Raw genomic sequence first — 23,913 nt, 5'->3', positions numbered from 1 at the left:
GCTCATTGTAAACAAACAGCACTGCAAACACCAGCCCAATTTACGCCTCTTACTTTCCTTCCTAAGGCTAAGAGGGAACTTTGAGTTGATATCTCAAACCACAGAAGGATAGAGGGAGAATTCCCTGGAAGACCCTGTTGGTCCCAGAAGAGGGGGACAGGGATTTGTGTCTTGTGTCTCACAATGTGCTCCATCAGGTGCTGGTCCCTAATTAGACCATCCTGCACATGGGGAGATGCCACAAGTAGGGATTTGGAAGGATGCAGGGAAGGATGAGGATGACAGCTCAACTGGGCTGTCAGTGTAGGGCAGGAGGGGCTTTTGAGAGGAGAAGGCACATGGGGCTAATGCTTACAAAGGGAAAAGGTCTCCTCACTCACTTCCAGTATTTCCTGACACCAGGAACAGAAGTAAATTGACTTGTTTTAAGGACAGCAGGAGAGCTGGACAGCTGCCCAACAGCCCAGGCCATCATCAGAAAATCTAGTGAATCAAGATGACAAAACAAGCTAAAATAACTCCTGTAGGATGGACAGCAGTGCCAAAGAGCAATCCAGCCTCATGCAAATCCACACCACACTTCCTGCAGGCCTTCACATGCACTGAAATGGGGCTTGACACTTCAAGGCCCTGTTTGAGACTCCAGAGGGGATTATCCTGTCTCCCTGCAGGACAGAGGAATAACATCAACATCTCCATGGAAAGGAACTGAGCAGTAGCTTAAATCAGTGCTTCCCAAAGCAAAGCCCTTGATGTGACACAGGGCATGAAATGGTCCACAAAAAATCCCCACCAAAAATAGGGGAAAATTAATGCAGTGATTGAACAGGAGTACTGGACTTGACTGTACATAGGATCTCCAGTGGCTGTAGGAAATGATGCACAGATTCTTCCTTCCAGAAGTCAAAACAGATCCTGGAGTAAGAAACACCCACCCTAGGCAGATGGCAGGCATTTCCACAAGGCTAAGAACTACTCTCATTCAGCAAGTGGTGCAGGGAAGGACAGACAATTCTAGGTGAAGCAAGAGGAAAGAGATGGGAAGCCCCTGTGGTACAGTCTGAGGTAAACTGATCTTTCTGGATCAGTAAGATCTTTTCTGGATCTTACTGATCCACAATAAAGGTAACTTGAGGAATGCAATCCTAAGGGGAGAACACTAAATCATCATTCAGTACTTTCAAAAGTCCATTCTCTTGGCAAGACAGCACCACAGTCCAGTTTTCAATGTGGATTTCAAGAGCCCACTGCAAGAGTCTCCTAGGACAGAAATCCTCAGAGCCAGGAATTAAACCAGTGGGAAAACAACTGCCTTATCTGCCTCAGCAGAAATCCTGAAGAGATGAGCTAGCAAAGAGAGCTAGGGTGAGGGGGTTGCTCTGTTTGTTAGTAAGCCATCCACAAAGAGGATGGCTTCATTCAGAGGAGGAGGCTCCGAACTGCAAACCCCACGGCATACGATGTGGTTACACTGCTCCTGTCAGCAAGACCATTGAAGAAGGGATATTTGAAGCAGCCAGACATTACCTCTGGGCTTCCCATGCACCACAGACTCTCTGGTGTCTGCAGGGAGAGGCCAACATAACATCCTTGGGGTCCACATTCAGCAAGGCTGACACTGGAAACTTCCAGACACCCAGACTGCAGAGATCTGAGTGGAGACCGACACGAACACCCAACTGGGCAGGTCACAAAACACAGTGAGAGTGTGAGATGGGAGCACCTGGCCCCCAGCCCAGCCCAGCCCAGGGAGGCCTGGGCAGCCTGTGAGTGCCCCATGTGAGGCTGGCCTCCTGCATTATGTGCACAAATCGGAACTGGCAGGGTGATGTGTGCCAATTCAGGGCCAGCCTCATGTGGCCACGGCGTTTTTCATCACACATGAAACACCCTAAAATTGGATTTACCATCTCATGGAACCATGGCCTCTTCCCTCAAGTCTTAAGTAGATCTTATTAAGGGGGGGAAATAAAGGGTTTCTTTATGGGGGGGAGGAGGAGGTAGGGAAAAGGAAGGAGGAAAAGAGAGGGGTGTTAACATTGGGAAGCCATGTAACAAGACAGGCTCTTTCCACAGCAATGGTTGTTCTGGTTTCCCTATTTTAGATGGGGGGAAGGGATAGCTGAAGAGCTATTTGCAATCTAACTTCAAAGGCTTTAGTCGGCTGGGAAGCTAAGTCATGCATAAAAGGATGGTAGAGTGGGAAGAAAATACCCCCTACAGATAAATTAGTCAGGGAATGTTCTCTGCTTTTCCCAAAGACTTTCATACAGCCTGACTGGCTTTACCCAGGTAAAGCCCTTTTCAGACACCAGGTTCAGTGATGCAGAGTTCTGGGAACTAACCAGCCAAATCCAGCAGAGGAACTGAATAGTCTCTCTGAAAACAGAAAGGCACTGGTACACAGGCAATGGGCTCCTCTGTCATTTTCTGGCACCTCAGCTATTATTTCATTCTAAGGTCTGTCCACACACAAAAGATGCAGAGCTCGAGGCAGCATCCCCTTCTCTAAAGATGCAAAGAAAAGCAAGGAATTCAGAAGAAATCACACTGTACACAGAGAGCTCAATTCCCAAATGATTCTGTAACTCTGTCTTGCTCTTCATACTGGTCTGCAGAAATGCACTCACATTTCTAAAGAAGGTACTTTGCAATCAAAGATAAAGGGAACTGGCAACATTAGATCAGAGTCCACCTATAAGCAAAAAAAAACCCACCCTGCAATAACTGCATGTGCAGAGTACACAGATTCCCCTCAGTTCAGTGCCAGGCAGGAGATCACATGCCAGCCCCTGACCTCACCCTCATACTTAAACCTTAGGTCAAATGGAGCCATGAATTCAGATCGTGCTACCAAGAAGGTGATAAGAAAGGAGATAGGCATGGAAAACAGTCTAGCTCCCCAGCTGATAGCAGCATGTTGAAGAATAGGTTGTACACATGCTGTATTTAAACAGTTCTAATCAGCACAACTAGGCCAGTGTGATACTCTTCCCCTTTTACACAGTACTACTGTAGCCCTGAGTATCTGAAATCACATGGCTAACACAGTTATGGCAGCACTGTCAGTGTCCTGTTCAGTGCTCTCTGCATTTCAGTGTTAGCACCAACAGTGGTTTCATTTGCAAGACCTGGATGTCCCAACATGACCTGTGCAACACTGAGTCTCCTCAGAAGGGAGGGCAGAAATGAAGGAATTTTGGGTCTTGAAGAAGAATGGGCAAAAGAAAAGAATTTTTGTTAGATTATTCATCAGTGTCACCCTTTAAGGCTCTCCTGCTCCCTCCCACCTGCCCTCCACACCGCTCTGTTCTAGCCCAGCACCAGTTATTTCAAAAGAAATATGCCTGAAAGAGGGAACACTGTTAATAAGGTCTTTAGGACCCTGTTATCATCCTAACTGCAGTCATGGTGGCTGCATGGTATGGCTTCAAACAAGGAAACCTGTGGCTTTCTGTTCTGGACACAGCCACCACCACCATCCCAGACAGGAAAATAGGACATCTGCTGCATTTCTGAATTCCCAGAGAAACTGCTGCAGACAAGATGGTTCAGCCAGCCTGCAGGATCCTGACTGACAAAAAGCATTTACCCACTTTGGACAAAGTCCCCACTGGAGGTGGCACAAATGCTCTGGGTCTGCTGGGACACAGCCTGGAGCGGCCCCAGGGAATGGGAGGCTCAGGAGACACAAACCCTCCCTGGCTGGGAGTCCTTCACAGCAGTGACCACAAGCCATGAGTGGCACCCTAATGAGCTTAGCAGCTCCTCATTTTCTGAGCATTACAACACAAACCTAACAAGTCCTTCCCAGCAAAGCAGAAGATGCATTAAAACCCTGCTAGACCACAGGAGATGCTTCACTCTGAGGAGCCTATTTCCAGCAACTGAGTATTCTTCCTTAAAAGTAAGGGTGAGGCCAGCAAGAAACTGTTCCCCTTTGGTGACATTTCTCTTCTCTCTGGAGGCAGCTTGAATTTTTCACTGCTTTATTTCCTGCTTAGATTTTTCTTCTCTTGCTGTACTCAGATTTAGCTAAGTGCTAAGTTTGAGAGGACAGAATCAGGCTCATCAACTGGGGAATGTAACATATTAATTAAAACAATAAAAATCTGTTTCTAAGACAAAGAGCAAGAAATACCTCCAAGTTATCCTTTTTCAAAACCTTCCTAATGCAACTTTTTCCCCCTACCACTCCCTTTGGGTGATAAAAACATAATCCTAGTGGCTGCCAACTGCTGACTGATCCCTTAACAAAAATAATCCCTGTGCAGGACATAACATTTCTCATGGCCTTCAAGAAGACACTAAACTTTTACTATCAAACTATCCCCATTGTATGCAAAATAAATTGTAAAACCACAAGTGTTCTAAAGCACCAGAGTGGAAATACCCCCAGCTGGGCTGCACTCCCACTGCCATTTGTGCAGGCATAAAATATGCAAAAAAGAGAGGAGAGGTAAAGTGTGCTGATTCCCCCACCTGTCCCCTAATTAGCAGGCAGGAGGTTTAAACAAACACACAAAAACACTTTTCACTTAGAACCAAACTCAGCTGTGCACTGCACTGTCACAGGATAGTGCCCAGGCTCAGGAGTGCAGATGGGGTGAATAATGGATTAGATGTTTGTGGGACACAGGTCCAGCAGCAGCTCCTGAGCTGAGCATTGCTAATCTGCTGGTCAGGAGGGACCCAGGGGAGCTGCTGAGAGGCTGCTGCAAGGCACCCACTGCAGACCCAAAGGAAATAACCCCCAACAGCACAGACAGCCATGGAAAGGTAAAGATGTGCCTTTTCCTTGCTTACTCATGAGTCAGTCTGAAGTCTCTCCTGCTCTCTCTTGCAGCAGAGCTGTAATCAAGCTCTTCCACAGGTGACTGCTCAAGTGAAGGGCAGCGTGTCCATGGCAGGGCCCTTCAGCAGCAGCCAGCACCAGCTGATCCATGTTCTGCTCCTCAGACCCACCACTCCAGCTCCCAGGCTCTCCTAGGTCTCCTCATGTTGGTGACACTTTCTTTACTCACTCCTTTACTACCTGCTTTAAAGAGCTTTGCTTTGAGTGAAGCCCTGCAGAAGCTCACAGCAGCACAGCCCATTCTTGAGCAGACACAGCTAAACCCCTCTCCATCACACTCTTTATTGGTATTTTTAAAGCAGCATTCCTATTAGACTGGTTCATTAGTTTGAAGTTATATTAAGAAGCCTTAAAAAGCCACTTTACTTATTTAAAGAGTTTTGTGAAATAGTTGTGAGAAAGGCACAAAACCAGGCAAGCACAGCTCTGTGCTCATGCATTCCATGCCCTGTTCACTGATCCAGTGGCCAGCTGGAAGGCATGGGCATCTTTTTATTTTTTAAGCAGTTCTGCAGGAACAGCTGCTGTGGTGGTTTGCAGCTCATCATTTATTACTTAGCACCGTTTGGCCTCAGCACCTTTTGAAGCACCAGAGCTGCACAGTGGTCATTATATCACCAACCACCATCAATACATCTCACTGGACATGATCCTAAAGCTGTGCCTCACTAACACAACTGCACCATGCCATGCTCTTGATACCAGAGCTCAGCTAAAATAGTAAAAATACTGCAAAAACTGACCCTTCTCTGACTGCAGCACGTGTGCCCCAGCCACAACCCAAGACAAAGTCATGCAACAAGACCTCCTCAAGCTGAAGCCTGAACATCCAACCCAGCAGGGCTCACAGCTGCCTGCTGGTGCCTGGCAGCCAGGCTGGGTGCCCCCAGCTCCCAGGGAATTTAAAATCAATCCCAGCATCAGGACTCCATCCTCCACCAGGGCTCTGCTGGGCTGCCCCTTGCCACCAAACCCTCACCACTGACCTGGAACACACCTCAGCTTTGCAAACCCATCTGCTGTTACCACTTTTCTGAGGTAATTTGGGAGATACATCCCACCTGACACTATATTAACAAGCAAATAAATTTGTTGAGATTCCCTTGTCAAAATTAATCCCTTCACACACGTCTCCATGGCATACATTCCACTGGTAGATTGCCCTTTATGTATTACTGCAATTTGAATAATTTCATGCAGTATGAAGGATTTTCATATTTTCCAAGTATTCCTTCTTCCTGACAATAGCAAAATGCTTGTAGCACCATGATAACAGTTGCTCACATTTATCTGCATCCTTCAAAGACAATATTTCAATTATCTGCACTGGAAACTCTCAGCCACATCTGCCGACCAAAGTGCCACATTTGGCAACTGCTTAGCAACAAGGACTGGAAACAGTCCCCAGAGCCACGTGCCAACATCACACCAGCTCCTGCTTCCACCAAACAACACTGCTATCACCTCAAATAAGTGTATTTTGTTCTGCCTGGGATACACAAGGCACCAGAAATAACAAGCTCCTTTGGGAAAAGGGAAATCTGGAAAAAAGCTGCCTGCTTCAGCAATCCCTCCCCAGGCTCCACAGGGAATGTCTCCCTGGTGTGTGCAACACATGTTGATCCTGCACCACAGGAGGAGGACAGGCTGCCTGGACATAACATTAAAACTATGTCTGCTCACTGCCAAGCACAGTTCTTGTGGAAAAAATCTGGATGTCAGAGAGCAACTCCCACCCCTCATCACCCACAAAAGCAGCAGACACCAGATTTCTTGATCAGGACAGAACAAAGGCCCAGAAAAACAAAACCCCATCCATCCTTGATGTCACCCACCCTGCACCATGCTCAGCCCTCTTCTTCCTAAGGCTCTGTGCCATTGCACTCAGTGGCACAGGGAATCTGGGCAGCAGTGAGCCTGAGGGCATCCCACCTTGAATGCTTGAAGGTGCAGGCAAGGAGGTGAGACAGAGAGGACTCGACCTTGGCAAGATCATCTTTGTTTCTCCTCTTCCCCTCCTCAGAGCCTTTTTCCTATCTCCCTGACTTACTGCCTGACACTGAGAGAGACGGGGCAAAATGCAGGTGAGCTGGTCAAAGGTGTGTGGAAATTGCACTTAGCACAGTGTTATCAGCTCCACAGAAATACACAGTCCAAACACAGCCCTTCGGAGCAGCCAGCAACTCCAAACCCACCAAAAAGAGCCAAAGTTGAGGGAAAACTGCAAGGTGAGCTGCAGCTGCCCGAGCCCTTGGCAGGCACGGTGCCAAGCAGGGGCTCTGCTGCCAGCCCCGTGTCCGGGCGGTTTCGGCTCCGGCGCTGCCTCCGTGCTCAGCCGCTGCCGGAGCCCAAGCCACCAACAACTTCCTCTACTCAAAGTGCTCCTAGAGAAACACCCCTGCAGCAGCCAGAGGAGCAAACCTATTCCACCTATTCCAGCCCAGAGAGAAATGAGAAACCTCAATCTGCTGCCTTGCTATTTCCACTTCATGAGGCCTGTCTGCACTGTTGGAAATGTGTGAAAGCAGATGCTGACCTTATTTTAGCACTATGCAAATAAAAAAACATTTTTAACTTTTTTTTTTTCCTTTACCATTTTCTTTCTTCTTTGTTTTTTTAAATATTTGGTTTTTAGGAGCACAAAATGCGAGCAATCTTTTTGGCATGATGAATGGGCATTTCCAAAAGCAAGCACTGCACTTTCATAATAAATCCTGAGACAGCAGTAACATCTCTGGGTCAAAGGAGCCCTCGTGGGCAGGTATGTGATGCACAGAGTTAACGATCTCACAAGTTTCATTTTGAGTTCTGCCCCATCTTCACTAGGTACAAACAAGTACCCCAAACTGAAAATTAAAATTAACAGAAGGGGGGGTGGCAAAGTCATGGGCCTCAAAATTGATGCAGTATGGAAAAAAACATTCTACTGATGAACTGTATCTATTTAGAGGACTCCAGGAAAGGCACCAGCCAACAGAAATTTGAATAAAATAAGAGCTCAGTGTCTGCTGAGTGCTCTGTGTCAGACACAGACACATATAGAACACAGCGGCTGCTCCGGCATCTTCACAACCAGACCCAGAAATTAGTGCTGTTCTGGCGGCTGCCAGCACAATATGTTAACAGCAATTATTTTCTCAATATTTCTACTGATTACCTAACACACTGGCACGTTTTCTCAGTGTCACTGCATGTTGCAACACACGCCGCCATCCAGTAACTTGTCTGCATTCCCTTGGTCACTTTTCACAGCCATCAGATGCGAAACGCAACTGGAATGATAATGGGTTGGAGAAACTGTGAGGAAAATGTGTCACTTCAGTGTGAGGCTTCACAGCCTGCATTTATGACATCTGAACATTCAATATCACTGCTAAATCCTGAGTGTTGTAAAGAGTAGGAAGAGCTCTGCAAGCAGCAAAAAGAAGATGGTCAATGGCTCTCTAACTGTGGATGGTCTGCAGAGCTTAGATTTGAAGATATTATTCCACCATAAGTTATGTGCTATGGTTAAACACTAATTTGGATCTAACTTTGCAGTGCAGGGGCATCTACAGATTACACAAACACAAAATAAGCAATGCTCTACCTATTTACAAGCAGTTCAAGTATACACAGCCAGTCTGCCAGGAACTGAAAATTTACAGAAAGTCACTGGTGGAGAAACAGAACAAACTGAGCTAGTGATGAGAGTATTATCAGCAACAGTGATTTATAAAAAGGAATGGCAATGTCAGTTCTATCAGGTATGCAAAATGAAAAAGCCTCAAAGCCTTGGCCCGGTGTGAGAGCAAAAGAACCACTCAGCCTCCCAACCACAGCCTGCTTTCTATTTTTCAGTTACACTCCAGAGCATTTCACCATTTCCAGCTCTGTTATCAACCAGAGACACGTTCTCTCACTCTACTGGAGTTGTTTGGTATCCAAATAAACCAAACCACAAACAGTCAAATATTTTTCCATTCAGGTTTCCTTCCCCCCACAAGCACACATGCATGAGGGGTGTATCATCAGGAATGCCAGGTGGATCCTATGCAACACTGCTCTGAAAAAGTGACGGTAAAAACTGACACTGGGCTTGTTACCTCTTGCTCCTTCCTCTACTGAACATTTGTCTGGTCAAGCTCTCTGCTCTGCTAACCACTCTGCAAGCACTCCAAGAATCACATCAGAACCAAATACAAAAAGTTAAAAGTGAAATACAACTTAGCAAAAATGAACATTCTCCTCTGCTTCATATAAATTTTTGTAGGAGAAGCAGGTTGTCATGTGGTAAATGAATCAGTGTACAAGAAAGCAGTCCCTGCCTGTGGTCTTCCAGCATCAATTCTGAAAAAAAAGGTAAAATAACAACCTGCATTACCACTGCTGTGGGAGTCTGGACATCCTTGCCTTGGTCAGGTTATTTAGGAACTGACCCTCAGCCCTCAGCATCTCCAGGAGGATGCAGAGCTGCCCCAGCCTCCTCCCTCCTGAGGACTCAGTGGCTGAACAGATCACTGAGCTCCCAAAGGGGCCAGTGGGCCACTGTAGTGTCACATTTAAATCACCTTTTGAGGGATTTGTGTGCTGCCTTTCTCTTCTGAACAAGCTTAGACTCCACAAGATCCCCTGAAGTCTCTGTGGCTTCTCGCTGCTGCTGTGTGTGGGTCAGGGAGGGCAGAACTGAACCCACAGCTTAAGCAGTTCACTCTCATTTTAATTTCACAGGTTTAGCATGGCTGGTGTAATTCACACATGAAACCACAGCAGTCATCCAAATCTCTGCTGCCTGGGCATTGGCTGGCTGCATTTCTGGAAATTCATGGTCATAACATGATACCTATTTTTTGAGTTTCCATTAGGAACCGGTTCTGTCAGGCATGATTGCATTTGCAAGAGCTCAGGAGGCAGGAAAATTTGAAAAAGTGTTTATGAGACTGGGTATAAATCACAGCTCTCGGGTCTTTCTCCCTTCTTCAATTAAAAGGCTACATTCAGAGCAACCATTTCCCCCATCTACTCTCCCCATCTCCCTCCAGAAATGATAAATCCCACTCCAGCTGTAAACTGGATCCCAGGTGTACCCATATATATTCTATATACTAACAGCTACCAATGGGCATAAGGGCTCTTGCACAGTTACTGTGGAAACGAAGGTATCAAATTTCCTGGCTCTTAAGGATCTACTTGCTCAACCCCAATGTGCATTTACCTTGAATAAATCACTTCTGAGCTCTTCAGCCCAGAAACATCCCTCAGCAGAGCGAGACTGGGTTCACCTTTAGGAGGCTCCATGTAATTCATCCCAAGGGCTGCCTCCAACCCACACAATCCATGGGTGGGAGCAGGGTACAGGAGAGAACATCCTCCTGCAGGCACAGATGGACTTGCTCCTGCCCAGCTCAGCTACAAGGGGCATCAACTGCCCCTGGGGCAAGCACTGCAGGTACGGCTAGCACCAAAACCCTCAGCAGCTCCTCTCACTGCCTGGACAACACCCAGGCTCTGCTTTGTCTCACCACAGTGTGAACAACTAAAGGCTGAATTTGGCTCTGCAGGAATGGGCAATCATTTTCAGCTACTGAAACAATGCCCAGTGTGGATGGGGATGCAGCAGCATGGAGCCACACAAGACACGAGGCAGTGTCTTGAGGGGAATGTCATCACATCCTGCTAAGGCTCCAGAGGGACAATATGACACTTCAACAAAAATTTCTTCCAGTTCTGGCCATGACCACACAAGAACCCAAAGATGCTTCAATACAAAGGGCAAATTCCCAGACGTAACCTCAGGGACTTCAGCAGAGCTTGCTGTAGGGCTGAGCCTGACCCACCTTGTCTGTGTGTAAGCACAGCTGGGAAATCCTCCCTGGGCAGCTGTGACAGGACCCACTGCATGCACACAGCTTGTCCCAGGATGCTGATGCTGTCCTGCAAGAGGCACCTCAGCACCCAGCACAGCATTCACACCACTCCCAACAGCTGCTGACAGCAGTGCCTTTCAGGGTCTCTAGGGCTGTTGAGCACTGTGCAACTTCCAGTTCACTCCCCAACCCATTTACTAAAATTCCCAGCAAACAGCAGGAGAACTGCTCTCACCTCATTCATGCTTCAGGATCTTTATTTTTATGATGATCTTTGGCATTTTTAAGGCACCTCTCCCACCACAGTAACTCAGTGCTTAGCTAAACTACCAGGAGGACAGGATTCTGCTGATCCCTCAATTAAAAAGTGCTTTTGTACTTATAAATCTGGAAAAATACCATTGTCAACCATACAGTCTTCCTATTACACACTGGCTATGCACACCAACTGATACATTCATAAGCTGAAGCATGAAAAGCATCATCAATACACAACAAAGTGACTGGCTGCAATCCTGTCACCCTCCCCAGCACAAAGGCAGGGCCTCTTCCTGCCACAAGCCAAGCCAAAACAAGACCTGGCTCACATGGGATGTCAAAACGTCAAAGCGTACGTACTTAACCTTTGCACTTCCGAAACAGCAAAAACCCTGCGAAAAGAAATTATTACAATTCTTTCCTTTTTATCTTCCCAAGCACATAGGAAGGAAAGTTTGTACATTGCTCCCTCAAAAATTTCCCTCATATAACAATGCAGCTCAGCTTTTTTTCTTTGCCATCTTCTAGTTTCTTGAAAAAAGCCCACTCTGCCCTGCCTTCCTGTCTGGCAGGTTGTTCTTTTTGGAAAGGATCCTTCTCCTTCCCTTACCTCACACTGCCCAAATCCCACTGTTCCACCTCTCAGCCTGGTCCCTTGGCTAAGCTTAGCTGGACTTTCTCTGCAGACCTTAATCACTGCTCTGAGATTAGCTGGGTTAGGTGTTGCAGACAGATGCAGAGCCCTTCCTCTCCCACACCCAAAATCCCTGCCAAACTCTGGCTTAGGAGTATCATACTGGATCTTGAAATCAAACTCCAGGGTCTTGCATGATAAATCAGAGCATTTGCTGGGCTTGGATGTACCTCCTTTACTTATGGTGAGTCTGGGGGGGTTAATCTGCCTGATGATTTGACAGCACTTCACCTACAGAACAGATGTTATTGTATCATTGACAAAAAATCGTGCTTGTTCTGATGGGAAACAGGAGGAGGTCCTTCAAAAGCACTGATCACTTCAGGAAAAACTTCCTTGTGACTTAGCTGGCATCCTCATGAATCCTGTGATTTTCCCAGCCAGAGCACCCACCCAAAGAGAGCTGGCCTGAGGCTGCTCTGACCCTTGAAGGGGCAAATATTAAGTAAATAAGTTCAAACTCTCTCCCCTTTATTGCTTCCTTATGATACTTAATGAGCCTCCCTACACTAAGATATCACCCCTGCTCTGCTCCACCGGCCACACAGTCACAAGAAATATTTGTGTCTGCCTTCCCTCGGTTTCACTGGAGGACCCTGTGAAGGACTGGAGTAGAACAGTGGTATCACAATGGGCTGAAGCTGGAGGTTCAGCTTTCCAGCCCTTACACAGACTCAATGCCCCTCTAACTCAGTTGGAAAGCTGCAGCTCAAATTTCAGCCTATGTTAAGTCACTGTTCAGGTCTGCTCCTTCAGCAAAAGAGAGGGAAGCCAGAAGAGCCTTTTTCTAAAGCAAAAAACTGTGTGGGGAGAAGGGTGGGGAAAGGAAGCAAAAACACATGGAGATCGTTTTTTGTGCATCACAAGGAGCAGTGAAAGGCGCAGGCAACTTTTCAAACATGTCAGAATAGCTCAGTGTGATTTGTAACCAAGAGGAAGTTTGAATAAACAGCTCCAACAACAAACATCAACTTTTTTGGGGGAAGGAGACAAATAAAGCAGCAATGACCTGCATGGAAACCCTGCTACCACCCTTCTGACTTCTGCAGAGGACTGAGGCGCTTACATAATTTTGTATCACAGAACCATCAACGTGAACTTCTGACACCAGCATCTCATTAAGGGGAAACAAAGATTTAACACGGGCTTCAACATCAGCACACTGCTGCCCCATATCACAACCTACAATGTTCCACCCCAGCCACTCCCCCAAACCTGCTGCCAGCTACAGAAGTGCCTGACCCCACACACCATGCTGGCACCTACCCATCTTCCTAAACACACTCAGAATTGGCTGCAACCCACTTGCACGAGGGCAAGGACAGCAGATACAAACCCAGAAAGACAAGGAGATGAGGGATGTCTTCCCCACTGGTTTTTAGTCGAACTAACAGCGTCCCCTCTTAAGCCTGCCAGACCGGAGCTTAAGGAATCAAAACTCCATTCCTAATTAACACATCATCAGCCCCACCAGCCAGGGACTTGCCTCCCAGGAGGGGAGCCTGGGCCAGCCTGGATGATGAATGAGAACTCAAGCAGCTGAACTGTTTCAAAGGCTAAACTGGCAACTGCAAGGACAAGCAGGTTTGGAAAGGCACGCAGAAAAAAACAAAATATCCAACACAGTCACATCGCTTTCACTATTTAGCATCCAGACCGACACTGTGTTACTGCTGCAGAGCTTTCCCTCCACTGAAGCACCCTGCAAAGCCCAGAGCTATGGGAGCAGCTCCTCCTCTCCCGACACGCAGCCACTTCTCCGGCGAAAACCTCACAACTGGAAACCACTGGAGGGAAACCCATTCTGCCAGCTTAACCCCAATAAACTTTCATGAGTAAATTAAATTGATCTACCATACTCAGGACATTTTCACAAGACCAGCCCTCTTGACTGCAGCATTCTTGCACACCAGGGACAGCAGTTTCAGACATCTGCTTGCATGACCATTATAAACATTGAGGAGAAAGGTCTGGCATTTGCAAAAACCTGTATTTTGACTGTTCCTTGACACAGCACGATAGGACCAACACATCCACTGCAGCGATACTCACATTTGTTGCAACAGACCTCCCAAACAGACACAGCATGCAACATAATTCCTGTCTGCTGGCACCAGTTCAGCTCTGTCTCCCCCTTCAGCCACAAATGCCCCAGCAGAGGCAACAAGCTCTGCTCTATTATTGGAAGACTCAGTGGAGCACATCCCCCACAAGTCAACTGCCTCCCCCTTTCAAATACTCCCTCTCTCCTGAGCAAAGTGAGTATTAAAACCCAGCAACTGTCTCCCGTTGGAACCAGATGGCAGGAATAGCTGGAGAGCTTTCAAACACCCTATACACTCCATACTTCAGTGCAACATGAAAGCCCCGTTAAGCAAGTGTGTGCCTGCATACACACCCCTGCTCAGGGACCACAGCAATGGCAGAAAGTGCTCCATTAATTCCTCTAGTGGCTTAAGTGTCTGTCAACACTCGGGATGTTCACACAGCCTGAGCACTGGCCAAACTTTGGTGGCTTGTGCAGTCCTTGAGCTCTCCTGAAGCTATAAATTGCAGCAGGCTGGTATTATAAATAAGGAAAGCTGGAGACTGCAAATTGATTAAGACCATTACTTTGTGTCACATCTAACTCATTTCCAGCTGGCTCAAGTAAAAGAAAAAGCCACCAGAAACCCCACGCTCTGACGACACAAAGACAAGTGCAATTCCCCACCCTGTCCAGCTCTGGGGACACATGCAAAGCTTCATAACTCATTCCAGCTCACTTACCTCATCCATTTTTTCTGACGTTGGAGTCTGGTCACCAGGCACCATTTCTTTAGCCTCCGAGGTCTCAATTTTGGAGGTCCTGCTCAGCTGATCAATGGGAGTCATGCTGGCCTCCGATGTCCCCCGGGAATTCTGACTCAGAGAAGCTGTCCCAGGGATGGGCTCATCATCATCAGAGTCAGGTAAGGGTGTGGGGCTGATGTCCTCCAAGCCTGTGCTGGAAGGGCGTGAGGAAGGCGTCTGACCCCTGAAACCGGGCTGAGAGTTCGAACCGTACGTTGGGATGGGGGAGAGCTGGGAAGAAGAGGAGGAAATAGGGCTACCTTCCATTCTGATCTCATTATCTGAGTCATGCTCGTTAAGAAAGGGTAATTTTGTTCTCTGCTCTTTTAAGAGCATCTCAATCCTTGAGTCTAAACTGTTATGCTGCATCTCAGTCTCCATGGTGGGGGTGCCAGGAGTCTCACTCCTCTCTGGAGTCTGAGAGAAGGACGCTGTGCTTGGTTCAGGAACAGAGTTCGAGTCGGGCAAGGGCGGAGGCTCCTCCGGTTTCTCCTTCACTGGGACAAAATCGATGCTGGGGGCAGCGTTGCTTTCCACAACCATCTCGGTGGGAGGCGGCGCAGGTCTCCTGTACTCTGTCTCCCTGGAAGTCTGGGGAAACGGCTGCTCCTCGGATTGGGGAAAAACAGCTGGTGCTTGATAGGGGGAGAAGGCAGATTTATAGCTCGAGGAACTAGAGTGGCTCAGGGGAGGAGTGTGAGAGAACTGAACTGGCTCCTGCTGATGGGATTTGAAGGTACTAAACTGATGCTCTGTGCCTCGGAACACCCCTGCCGAGTTGTGCATGTAGTGGTGTCCCGGGCGACGGTTGTACGCATCCGTAAATTTCGTCTCGTGCCTCCGGGGCTTGTAGCCACTGTCCTGCCCAAAGTGGTACACGGGGGTCGTCTGGCGGCTGGAGTAGGTGGAGTCCTGGGAGAACGGCGTCCCCAGGCGCGGGGTGTGGGGCGTTCCTTGGGACTGGGGGGTGAATTGGCTGTAGGAGTTTGGGGTGTCCTGCCGGCAGCTGGAATAGGCAGTGTCATGGGAGAAGGGCGTGCTGCTGTTTGGGGTGACCGAGGATCCCGCGGAAGAGAGGGAGCTGTCCTTGAGGCGCTTCAGGGAGTCCGTCAACTGCAACAACAGCACAGAAAAGCACCTAAACACAAACTGCTATAACCATATTTGTCCAATCTGTTTGGTTTTCAGAAGAGTTGAGCACCCAAGAGTTCGTGCTGATTTCCATGGCAAGGAAATAAATAGGTTACAGCATCCCTGAAAACACAAGCCATTATCCATTGCTAACAGTCCTCTTTGATTTAAAAGAAAAAGTCAGGAAAGAGTAACTTGTCTGCAAGGGGAGGAAGAAGAAAGAAGATACAAGTTTCCCTTGTAAGCTACCCCCAAGAGCATCAGGTGAACAGGAGACTTCCACACCACTTTCAGCTGGAAGAGTTCCAGTTTCTAGCAACTATGTAACACTTGTGTAAGCTGCAAACAGGGATGAAAATAAGGAAAGTCTGAGATGTGAAATTGTCAATTTTTTTTTTTTGTGAACAAATCAAAACATACAAGTGAGTGAACTGCCAGCCTGCAGCCAAAGCTGTGCAGCAGAGCTGGCCCACCATCCTCCCTACCACTCATCTGTAACATACAAAAAGTTCTCAGCTGCCAGAAAAACACCATTTTAAAGCTTTTCACAAAGTCAAATGCTCAGAGTGCTACTGATTATGGCGTTTGAAACTGAAACCCTACAAACCTACAGAGCAGCCAAGTACTTGCTCTGTAACTCACTTCTCAGGCACATTCAGGGGGTTTCTAGGAGCAGCCCTGCTCCAGCTCAGACTCTGCTGAGTCATAACAGTGCCACACTTATCATCAGCTCCAGAATCAATTTTCCATAATGCAAAGCAGAAGCTCAGTGAGGATCCTCCTGGTAGCAAGAGAGGATGTTCTGAGCTCCAGCTGCCTAAAAGCACACCAGGACAATCAACTAGTGAGACCTCTTAAGCACAGGTAGGCAGAGATGTGTAAAATGACCTGCTTGGAACATGCCAGCACCATCAAACTCAAGCTGAACTCTCACCTGCCTGCTATGTTCACATGTCTCACCCACTCTGTAGTGTGGACTTGCTCTCAGTTTGACCCCCTGGACACCATGACCAGAGAGACATCAAGAAAAAGTTTCTTCCTCAACTGTCCTAAAGGCCACAGAAAGGAGCAGGAAGCACGTGGCTGGTTTTGAACAACATCCACACTGCTGCACCTTTAGTGTAGATGTGCTGTGGAGTGTTTTTCAGTGGGGTTAGTGTATGGCCTGGAGGCAGGGATTGCAGAACTGTCAGATCTTTGCTGCTCTGCATGAGAGGAGGAGCAAATGTCAGGAGTAATTTACTGAACTACAACAGCAAACAAGTTTGTTGGCAGATCCTAGTGTCAAAACCATGATGCAAACAGTTAAAAGTTACTCAAAGCAATAATTCTGGTGGTAATTGGGAAAAAAAATCAATTCAGGACAATAATATAACACATGAAAATATCTAGAGAAAAATTCTTAAGGATAATTACAGCAGGGACTGCTTTGGGTGATACCATCAATTGAGTGTTTTGCTGTTAACCCTGAAAAAAAGAGTAAGAACAAATCTGCCCATTTTTATTTGAGATGTGGAAGTAGCAGAAATGAGCAGTCAGGGTCTACTCATAACAGGGCTCTCAGCAAAATCATTACCTGTCTCCCTCCTACCTTTAAAAGCACATTGCTGGGAGATAAGGAAGAACCAACCTCTTTTATGATTTTGTTAAAAGGATACCGGGGTTTTGCCTTGCTGCTGTTGGGGTGCTTTGGTGGGAGAAGACTTTTTTTTTTCCAGATCAATGGGATTTTCATGTTCACTGTACAGCTGTTACCTGTCCTGAGAACACTTGATCACAGAATTAATGAAATCATGGCATTTTAAGAAGTTGTATGAATAGAGAGAAGGAAAAAAATTATCTTTTCCAAATCTCTTTCAAATTTGATGTCTTAAAATCAGTTCTTAAGTCACAATGAGGAGCCAAAGTACATTCAGACAAGCCAAAGAGGCTGGTAACTTCACACAAACAGGCTTCCCTTCCCCCTGGCCCTCTCATCCCAGTGGGGTTCACAGGGAAGCAGGTGATCATGCAAAGCCACGGAGAGAATTGTGCCCTGAATATCGAGGGACCCCTGGAAGCCCGCAGGAATTCTGTCCACTGCTTTTATTAAAAGCTGATTCCAGCAACTAATTAAGATTCAGGAAAATTGATGCCACTATTGAAGCTCAGACACCTTCCACCTCTCAGCCTTTAAGCAAGGCTGAAGCCCGTGCGTGCTGAGGATTACACACCGCAGACGCCAGGCCAAATGTACCACTGTAAATCATTGCCCTGACTTCAAGGGAAAAATCTCATCTCAGGGACAGATCTGATCCAGTCCTAACTGCAGGAATTTCTAATGTTAATAGGGCACGAAGACAAAAAGCATTTTCCGTGCAAAGCAGGCACACACCAGCCATGTGCTCCACATCCAGAGGTACATTTGCTATGGCAATTATGAGCAAGTTCTATTTAAACATGAATTAGTAACATCCATTGGAGCTACAGCAAGACACAAATACAGATCCACTAAAAATGTTAAAATGCTAATGCTAACGTTGGGGATTTTCTAGGAAGTTTTTCTTTAAGAAAAGCCAAGCACACCTACCTGGAGAGCTTCGTTCCCAGTTGGGGACACGTCCTGCTCAGTGCCTACAGGGAGGGTCTGAGGAGTGTAAAGACCATTAACCAGCAGTTCATAGAATCTCATGCGGGTTTCACCTGCACAGAGCACAATGCAAGAGTTGATTAAACAGCAAGATCACAATCCATGTAAAAATACACATTCTTGACACTCACACGACCCTGCTACCACTCCCAGCCCACTCCATGCAGGACAGGAGCAGTTATCACCTCAGAGCTCGCAGGCATCATTTTAAAATAATCTGCTGGGCAAGTGAAGTCAGACACTCCCTTCTCCAGCCAAGACAAGGAGGTTTCTAAATCCTTTTTCCTCTTCTCAGCCTCCTTGGCAGCTCTGCTCTTTACCATGCTTTCTGGAGCGCAGCCGTTTCCCTCCTCTCCAAAGTGCCAAGCAAAGCTTGCAGATTTGAGAAGTGAAACTCTCACCCAAGGGAGAAGCCTCTGCCAACCCCAGAGCCACTTCAGAAAGCTCTCCCTGCACACCTTGCTCATGAGAACTGCCTGTTACAAATGCAAACACAATGCATGGGAATGCTGAGGACAAAACCGTTAATGCTGTCTTTCCAAACAGACACCAATTAATCCTTTTTTCCCCCTGGTTTAAGGAGAACTCAGTGGAATCCTTCGAAGAATAAAGCCAGGGAAGCAAACTGTCCCATATAGCATTACTGAGCCTCAGCCTTTTCATTCCTAAAGTCTACAAAGACCCAGTTTCTTAATATTGAATTTTTCATTACTACAAAAACTTAATCCTACTTATTTTGCAGTCTGTATGAAATCTGTCATCAGCTTCAAAGGCAACAGAACCAGACCTTGAAACTGTCTGAATTTTGCTCTGAGAGATAAAGAATACACAGAAAAATGGACAGACCAGGCACCTGAGCCCAGAAAATTAACTCAGGAAATACCTCCCCAAAACCAGGACTACTTTTATGAGAAAGTCCTGCAGGATCAAACCCCAAACTCCCTGTGAATCACCTCGTTCAATTCAAAAACAAAGCAACCCTTAGCACAATTCTGTCCTGAAGAAGACTTATTTATCTTGCACAAATGCTACAGATAAAGTTATTTGGGTATCAAATCTCATTTCACAAAGTCTTGAGCCTCATCCTCAACTATGTAAACTGTTTAAGTTCAACCAAAGTCATGACAAAATAGATCTCTTCACTGCAAGAGTCTGAAGATAAGCCTGAAATATTAACACACACCACCCACACATGACACTACAATGCCACAGATATGGAAGCGTTAGGCTTATTTTCACTTGTTCTTAAAAAAATATCAAGTCATTGTTACATAGTTCTTCCTGGATCTCAAACATAATGCAGGAAAAGTTACAATTTCAAAGAGGTTTATGAATGTGAAATGGTTCCTACCTAGTGCTCTAAGACAGGTAATTACTAGTTGTGTCCAGTCTGTAGATGGATAAACTGAGCAGAGAAGTTTCTTTAAACAACCCTGTCTCAGATGAGGAGCCTGGATTTATTAGTTTCAGATTCCCAGGCCTGTGCTCACACCAGACAGATAAAAATGATACTTTCACTCCTAATATTTATTTTGCTACACTGTGAAAACAAAGTTTTTAACCAACCTTTCACTGTCTTGCAAAGCAGGATACTAGAAAGAAACGGTGAAAATGATACACATGTATTTTAAGTATGTCCCAACCTGCTGATGCTATTTTAGGAACACCATTTTTACTTGATTCTGACAGATTATAGCACATTGACAGTCACACTCTTTTAGAAAGAAAGAGAAGCAACTGTGTGAAAAAAATACATTAGGAGCATAAAGCTGGCAAACAAAACAGCAATGCAATATGAAACTGACTTCAGCATTTTCTCCCAGGAAACAGAAGCAGAAACCCCCCCTCATTTCCCTGATGTGCTACAAACTTTCTGGAACAGCTGCCTGCTCAAGACTTGCTGCATAGTTTATAAACGGAGGAGAACAAGGAGGAAGGCAGCATAATCAGCTTGTTTAAAATGATTGTCATTAAGACATCCATCACTTACAGAACAGCTTTAGCTTATATTATTAAACCTGCAAATGGTTAATTTGTCCTTAAATGTGATTTTTACCTTCGAATTTCAAAGCAAGGGAAGGAGCCTGTCTGTAAAAATTATTGATACTAGAATTTCAAAGTATGCACATGTAAGGTCAAGCCTAGCTCCCAATAGAAAATATTAAACTGCTACTGTGATTTTTCTTCTCACAGTGGTCAGTAATGTCAATAAACATCCTGTTCTACTCTATCACATGTGGCACACCAACTGCTGTGTTGGTTGTGCACTAAACTGTTGAAACCTTTAAATACAGAACAAAAATATCAGCATTTTTAAGAAAATGGTGTTAGCAATGTCTTTTTCCCAAGAAGGAGTGCAGCAAGCCAGTTTTAAACTAGAAATGCCACCTTTAGAATGCAGAAATACAATCAGCAACTGATCCACACCTCCTCAGTCTTAGACATTTTCTAAAATTTAGGCAGATTTTAGCAAAGCCCTTTCACTAGCATGCTTGGAGGAGAGAGAACAGACCAAATGCAATGCCTTCACACTTGCAGAAACTTTATGGGGCTTCTGAGGGCTCGGGAGTGGGGCTGGCAGCTGGTTCCTCCAGCACAGGGAGCTGCTGTCGCTTTAAGAGCCGGTCCCACACTTGTACACTCGCACACACTGGCAGCGCTGCGTGTGCACTCTGCTGTGCCAGCCCCCAGCCCACCCCAAGTATCAATGAAATGCCAGGCACGCAGGGGACAGCACCCAGCCCCGCTGCTGCCACCAGAACACACAGATCTGGGTCCCAGGAACCACCAGGACTTGCCCAAAAATGCCAAGTTCACAAAACGCAGGTGCCACCGGGTGCAGCAGCCCTGGCAGGTGGCTGAGAGGGACCAGCCTGGGGCAGGGAGATGGGGACACGAGAGGGCAGCGAGCAGGGACAGGGACGGGCAGGGGAGAGGCAGGGGACAGGCAGGATGGCAGCATTTTGCAAATTACAGGGCTGTCTCTTAGCAACAGACAACACATTTGGCTCCACGTGACTCGCCCAGGCCCCAGACACCAGACCCGCTGCCGGCTCCCTTCGTATTTTTAATCACCGGGTCCCTGCCCTCCGCAACAGCCTCGGTGCTGGGAGTGGGACGGGCAGGGGCTCTGCAAACCCCAAACGCGTGAGGCCCAAAGGTCCCCCCTTACCTTTTGTATCCAGCTCCACGTGGATGATGTTGCCCATGACAGAAGTGTTGTGAAGGTGCTGCACAGCCTCCCGGGCACCCTTGACAGTGGCAAAGATGACTTTGGCAATGCCCAGGTGCTTCTTGTTCTTGGGGTTGTAGAGAATCTCCACCTCTTCCACTTCGCCGTATTTCTTGCACATGTCGGCCAAAAAGTTTTCACGGATGTTGTCGTTCAGCTTGGCAAAGGTGACCTGCTTGGGAGGCACTGGCCCCACGTAAAATTCATCAATCTGGAAACGGGCACAAGGTGGGGAGCGATAAAAATAATCGGCATTGTTAATGAGCTTGGGGGGAGGAGCCTAAGGATGGCACGGGAGGGAGAGGGTTAAAGCATCCTGCAAACTTTGGGGGGGAAAAAAAACCCTCCAAGGCTCTGGGTGAACCTCGGAGCTGAGCAGAGGCTGTGCCGCTGCAGCCATTCATTGGAACCGGCTCCTTTCTAGGCTACAAAGATGCATTTTGAGCAGCACTGTCAGCGGAGAGCCCCCCCACTGCCCCCCGGCCCAGAAGCCCCAGCTCCAAAACCTTCAAGTGATCTCGTTAGACAGATGCATTGATTTCTTGTTATCCTCATAGAAGAGGATTATTGTTAAACAGTTTGCTAAATAACAACGTTAATAGAAATATGACTGTCATTTAAACGGTCCATTAAACTATTTGGAACTCAGGCTTCACTCTCAAGATAAACAAGTTTCCAGAGCTAACACCAAAAGTCAGGGCAGTACCTTGAATTTGGGGACAGACAGCTCCAACTCCTTAGTTTTGGTCCATATTCGCCCTATTCTGGGATCCCTGACACAATCCACAGGAGCGATCCCCGAGTTCTGGGAGAAGGAGGAGGAGGAAGAGGAGGAGAGAAAACATAGAAACAGCAATAACAAGACTTGAAATCTAAGACAAAAATAAAAGAAAAAATAAACCCCGAGGAAGCACGGGCTGTCTCAAGGGAAGGGGAAAGCGCACACACACACATACACACACGTGTCAAATTGCAATACTGCTGGGAAATGCACACAGATTGGAAACACAGGAAAAAAGCCGCAGGTTTGGGCTCCTGACAGTTGAATACACAGTGTCAGGTGGCTGTAACTTTGGTGGCTGTGCGTGTCCCCCCCAAGACCCCCCTCCCACACACATGCGCTACGCCGAGGATTACCACGACCCGGAGGGACCCCCAGCCCCCAAAACGCCGGTAAGACAGAGGCTGGCGGGGGGAGACACGACACAATGGGGGAAACCCGGGAGCCCCCCACTCACAGGCATGCTGAAATGTTGCCCATCGTAACGGTAGAGTTTGTGCTGTCCTTTTTTCAGAGCCGGGTCAATAATCAACTTGTAACTTCTCCAATGGTGATTTCTTTTCTCGACAGAAGTGCTGGCTTGCGTGCTGTTCTCCATTCCGTTGATCCAACCTGAACGCGGGAGGGGGGGGAGTGGGGGGGGAAGAGAGAAAGGGGGAAGGGGAAAAGAAAGAAAAACCACACTAAAAACCATAAAGTTAAAAAAAATATTTAACAAAGACATCTTCGTTTCGGTGCGGGTTTTTTTTTTTTTTTTTTTTTTAACGAGCCGCCCGATCTACACACCCAGGCAGGGAGGAAATCCACCGCGAAGCGAGCCCCAAAATGGGGGAATTGCCAACCGGGTCCCCCCCTCCACCCCAACGAGACAAGAGGCAGAGAGGGAGGAGGAGGAGGAGAGGAGGAGGAAAAAAAAAAAAAGAAGAAGACGAAGAAAAAAAAAAAGACCCAATCTCACTTGAACTCTGCTTTTTGCCATGATCTTCAGGGTGCTTGGCTTTTTCCCCCGCCTTGGTCTCTCGGAAAGACATCGCGCTGGGCGGCCGATCGTCTCCGGGCGGCGAAAGGCGAGCTCCCGTCTCACATGGGGCCGGTTACCGGCGCGGGCTGCCCGCCAGGCTCCTGCCTCCCGTTTTCGCGAGCCACCACATATTGTGTGTGTGCTCGCTGCTGGCGGCGGCCGGGATCCCACAATACACCGCTGCGAGCGCCGCGAACGCCTAACCGCGCTCCGCCGCCTGCACATTCACGGCGGCCGCGCCGCGCAGCCCCCGGCCCGCGGCCGCCCGCCGCCGCCCCGCCGCCGCCGAGCGCCGCCGCATGGGCCGCCACCGGGACGCGCGGGTTTTTTTTCCCTCCCCGCCGCGGGGTTAACGGCATGCGGGGGGGCGAGTGGAATCTGCCCGCTGCATTTACCTTAGAGCAAACTGTTTCTAAACAAGATGGACCTATAGGTGGGACAAGTTGGGGTGGTTTTTTTTCGCTTTTTTTCTCGCTCCTTTTTTTTTTATTTTTTTAGGGAAAGACTTCGGCGAGCCCGGGCGACCACGGGGGCGGGTGGAGCGCGGACCCGCCGCGCTGCTGCGGCGGAGAGCGCGGGGGGGGGGGGGAAAGCCGGCGGGGGGGGGGGCGGCAACACACGCAGAGGAGGGGGT

At 47.6% G+C, this 23,913-nt stretch overlaps 1 protein-coding gene across 1 annotated transcript in view; it reads right to left on the bottom strand.

The window, feature by feature from the left end:
- The window catches only part of SETD1B (SET domain containing 1B, histone lysine methyltransferase), a 43,982-nt gene extending 20,086 nt beyond the window's left edge, over positions 1–23,896 (bottom strand). The window contains exons 1-6 of the mRNA XM_071445047.1: positions 23,217–23,896; positions 22,716–22,870; positions 22,184–22,282; positions 21,418–21,688; positions 18,186–18,298; positions 14,423–15,598 (exon numbers count right to left, since the gene is read on the bottom strand). Of these exons, the coding sequence (XP_071301148.1) occupies positions 14,423–15,598; positions 18,186–18,298; positions 21,418–21,688; positions 22,184–22,282; positions 22,716–22,870; positions 23,217–23,289 (1,887 nt within the window). The 5' untranslated portion in view covers positions 23,290–23,896. The remainder of the gene's footprint in view (positions 1–14,422; positions 15,599–18,185; positions 18,299–21,417; positions 21,689–22,183; positions 22,283–22,715; positions 22,871–23,216) is intronic.
- Between the last annotated feature and the right edge of the window lie 17 nt (positions 23,897–23,913).

This window comes from Agelaius tricolor, unplaced genomic scaffold, assembly GCF_023055355.1.
Source record: "Agelaius tricolor isolate 1412-34295 unplaced genomic scaffold, bAgeTri1.0.p SCAF_20, whole genome shotgun sequence".
NCBI classification, from domain to species: domain Eukaryota; kingdom Metazoa; phylum Chordata; class Aves; order Passeriformes; family Icteridae; genus Agelaius; species Agelaius tricolor.
This window is presented reverse-complemented; position numbering and strand designations above follow the sequence as displayed.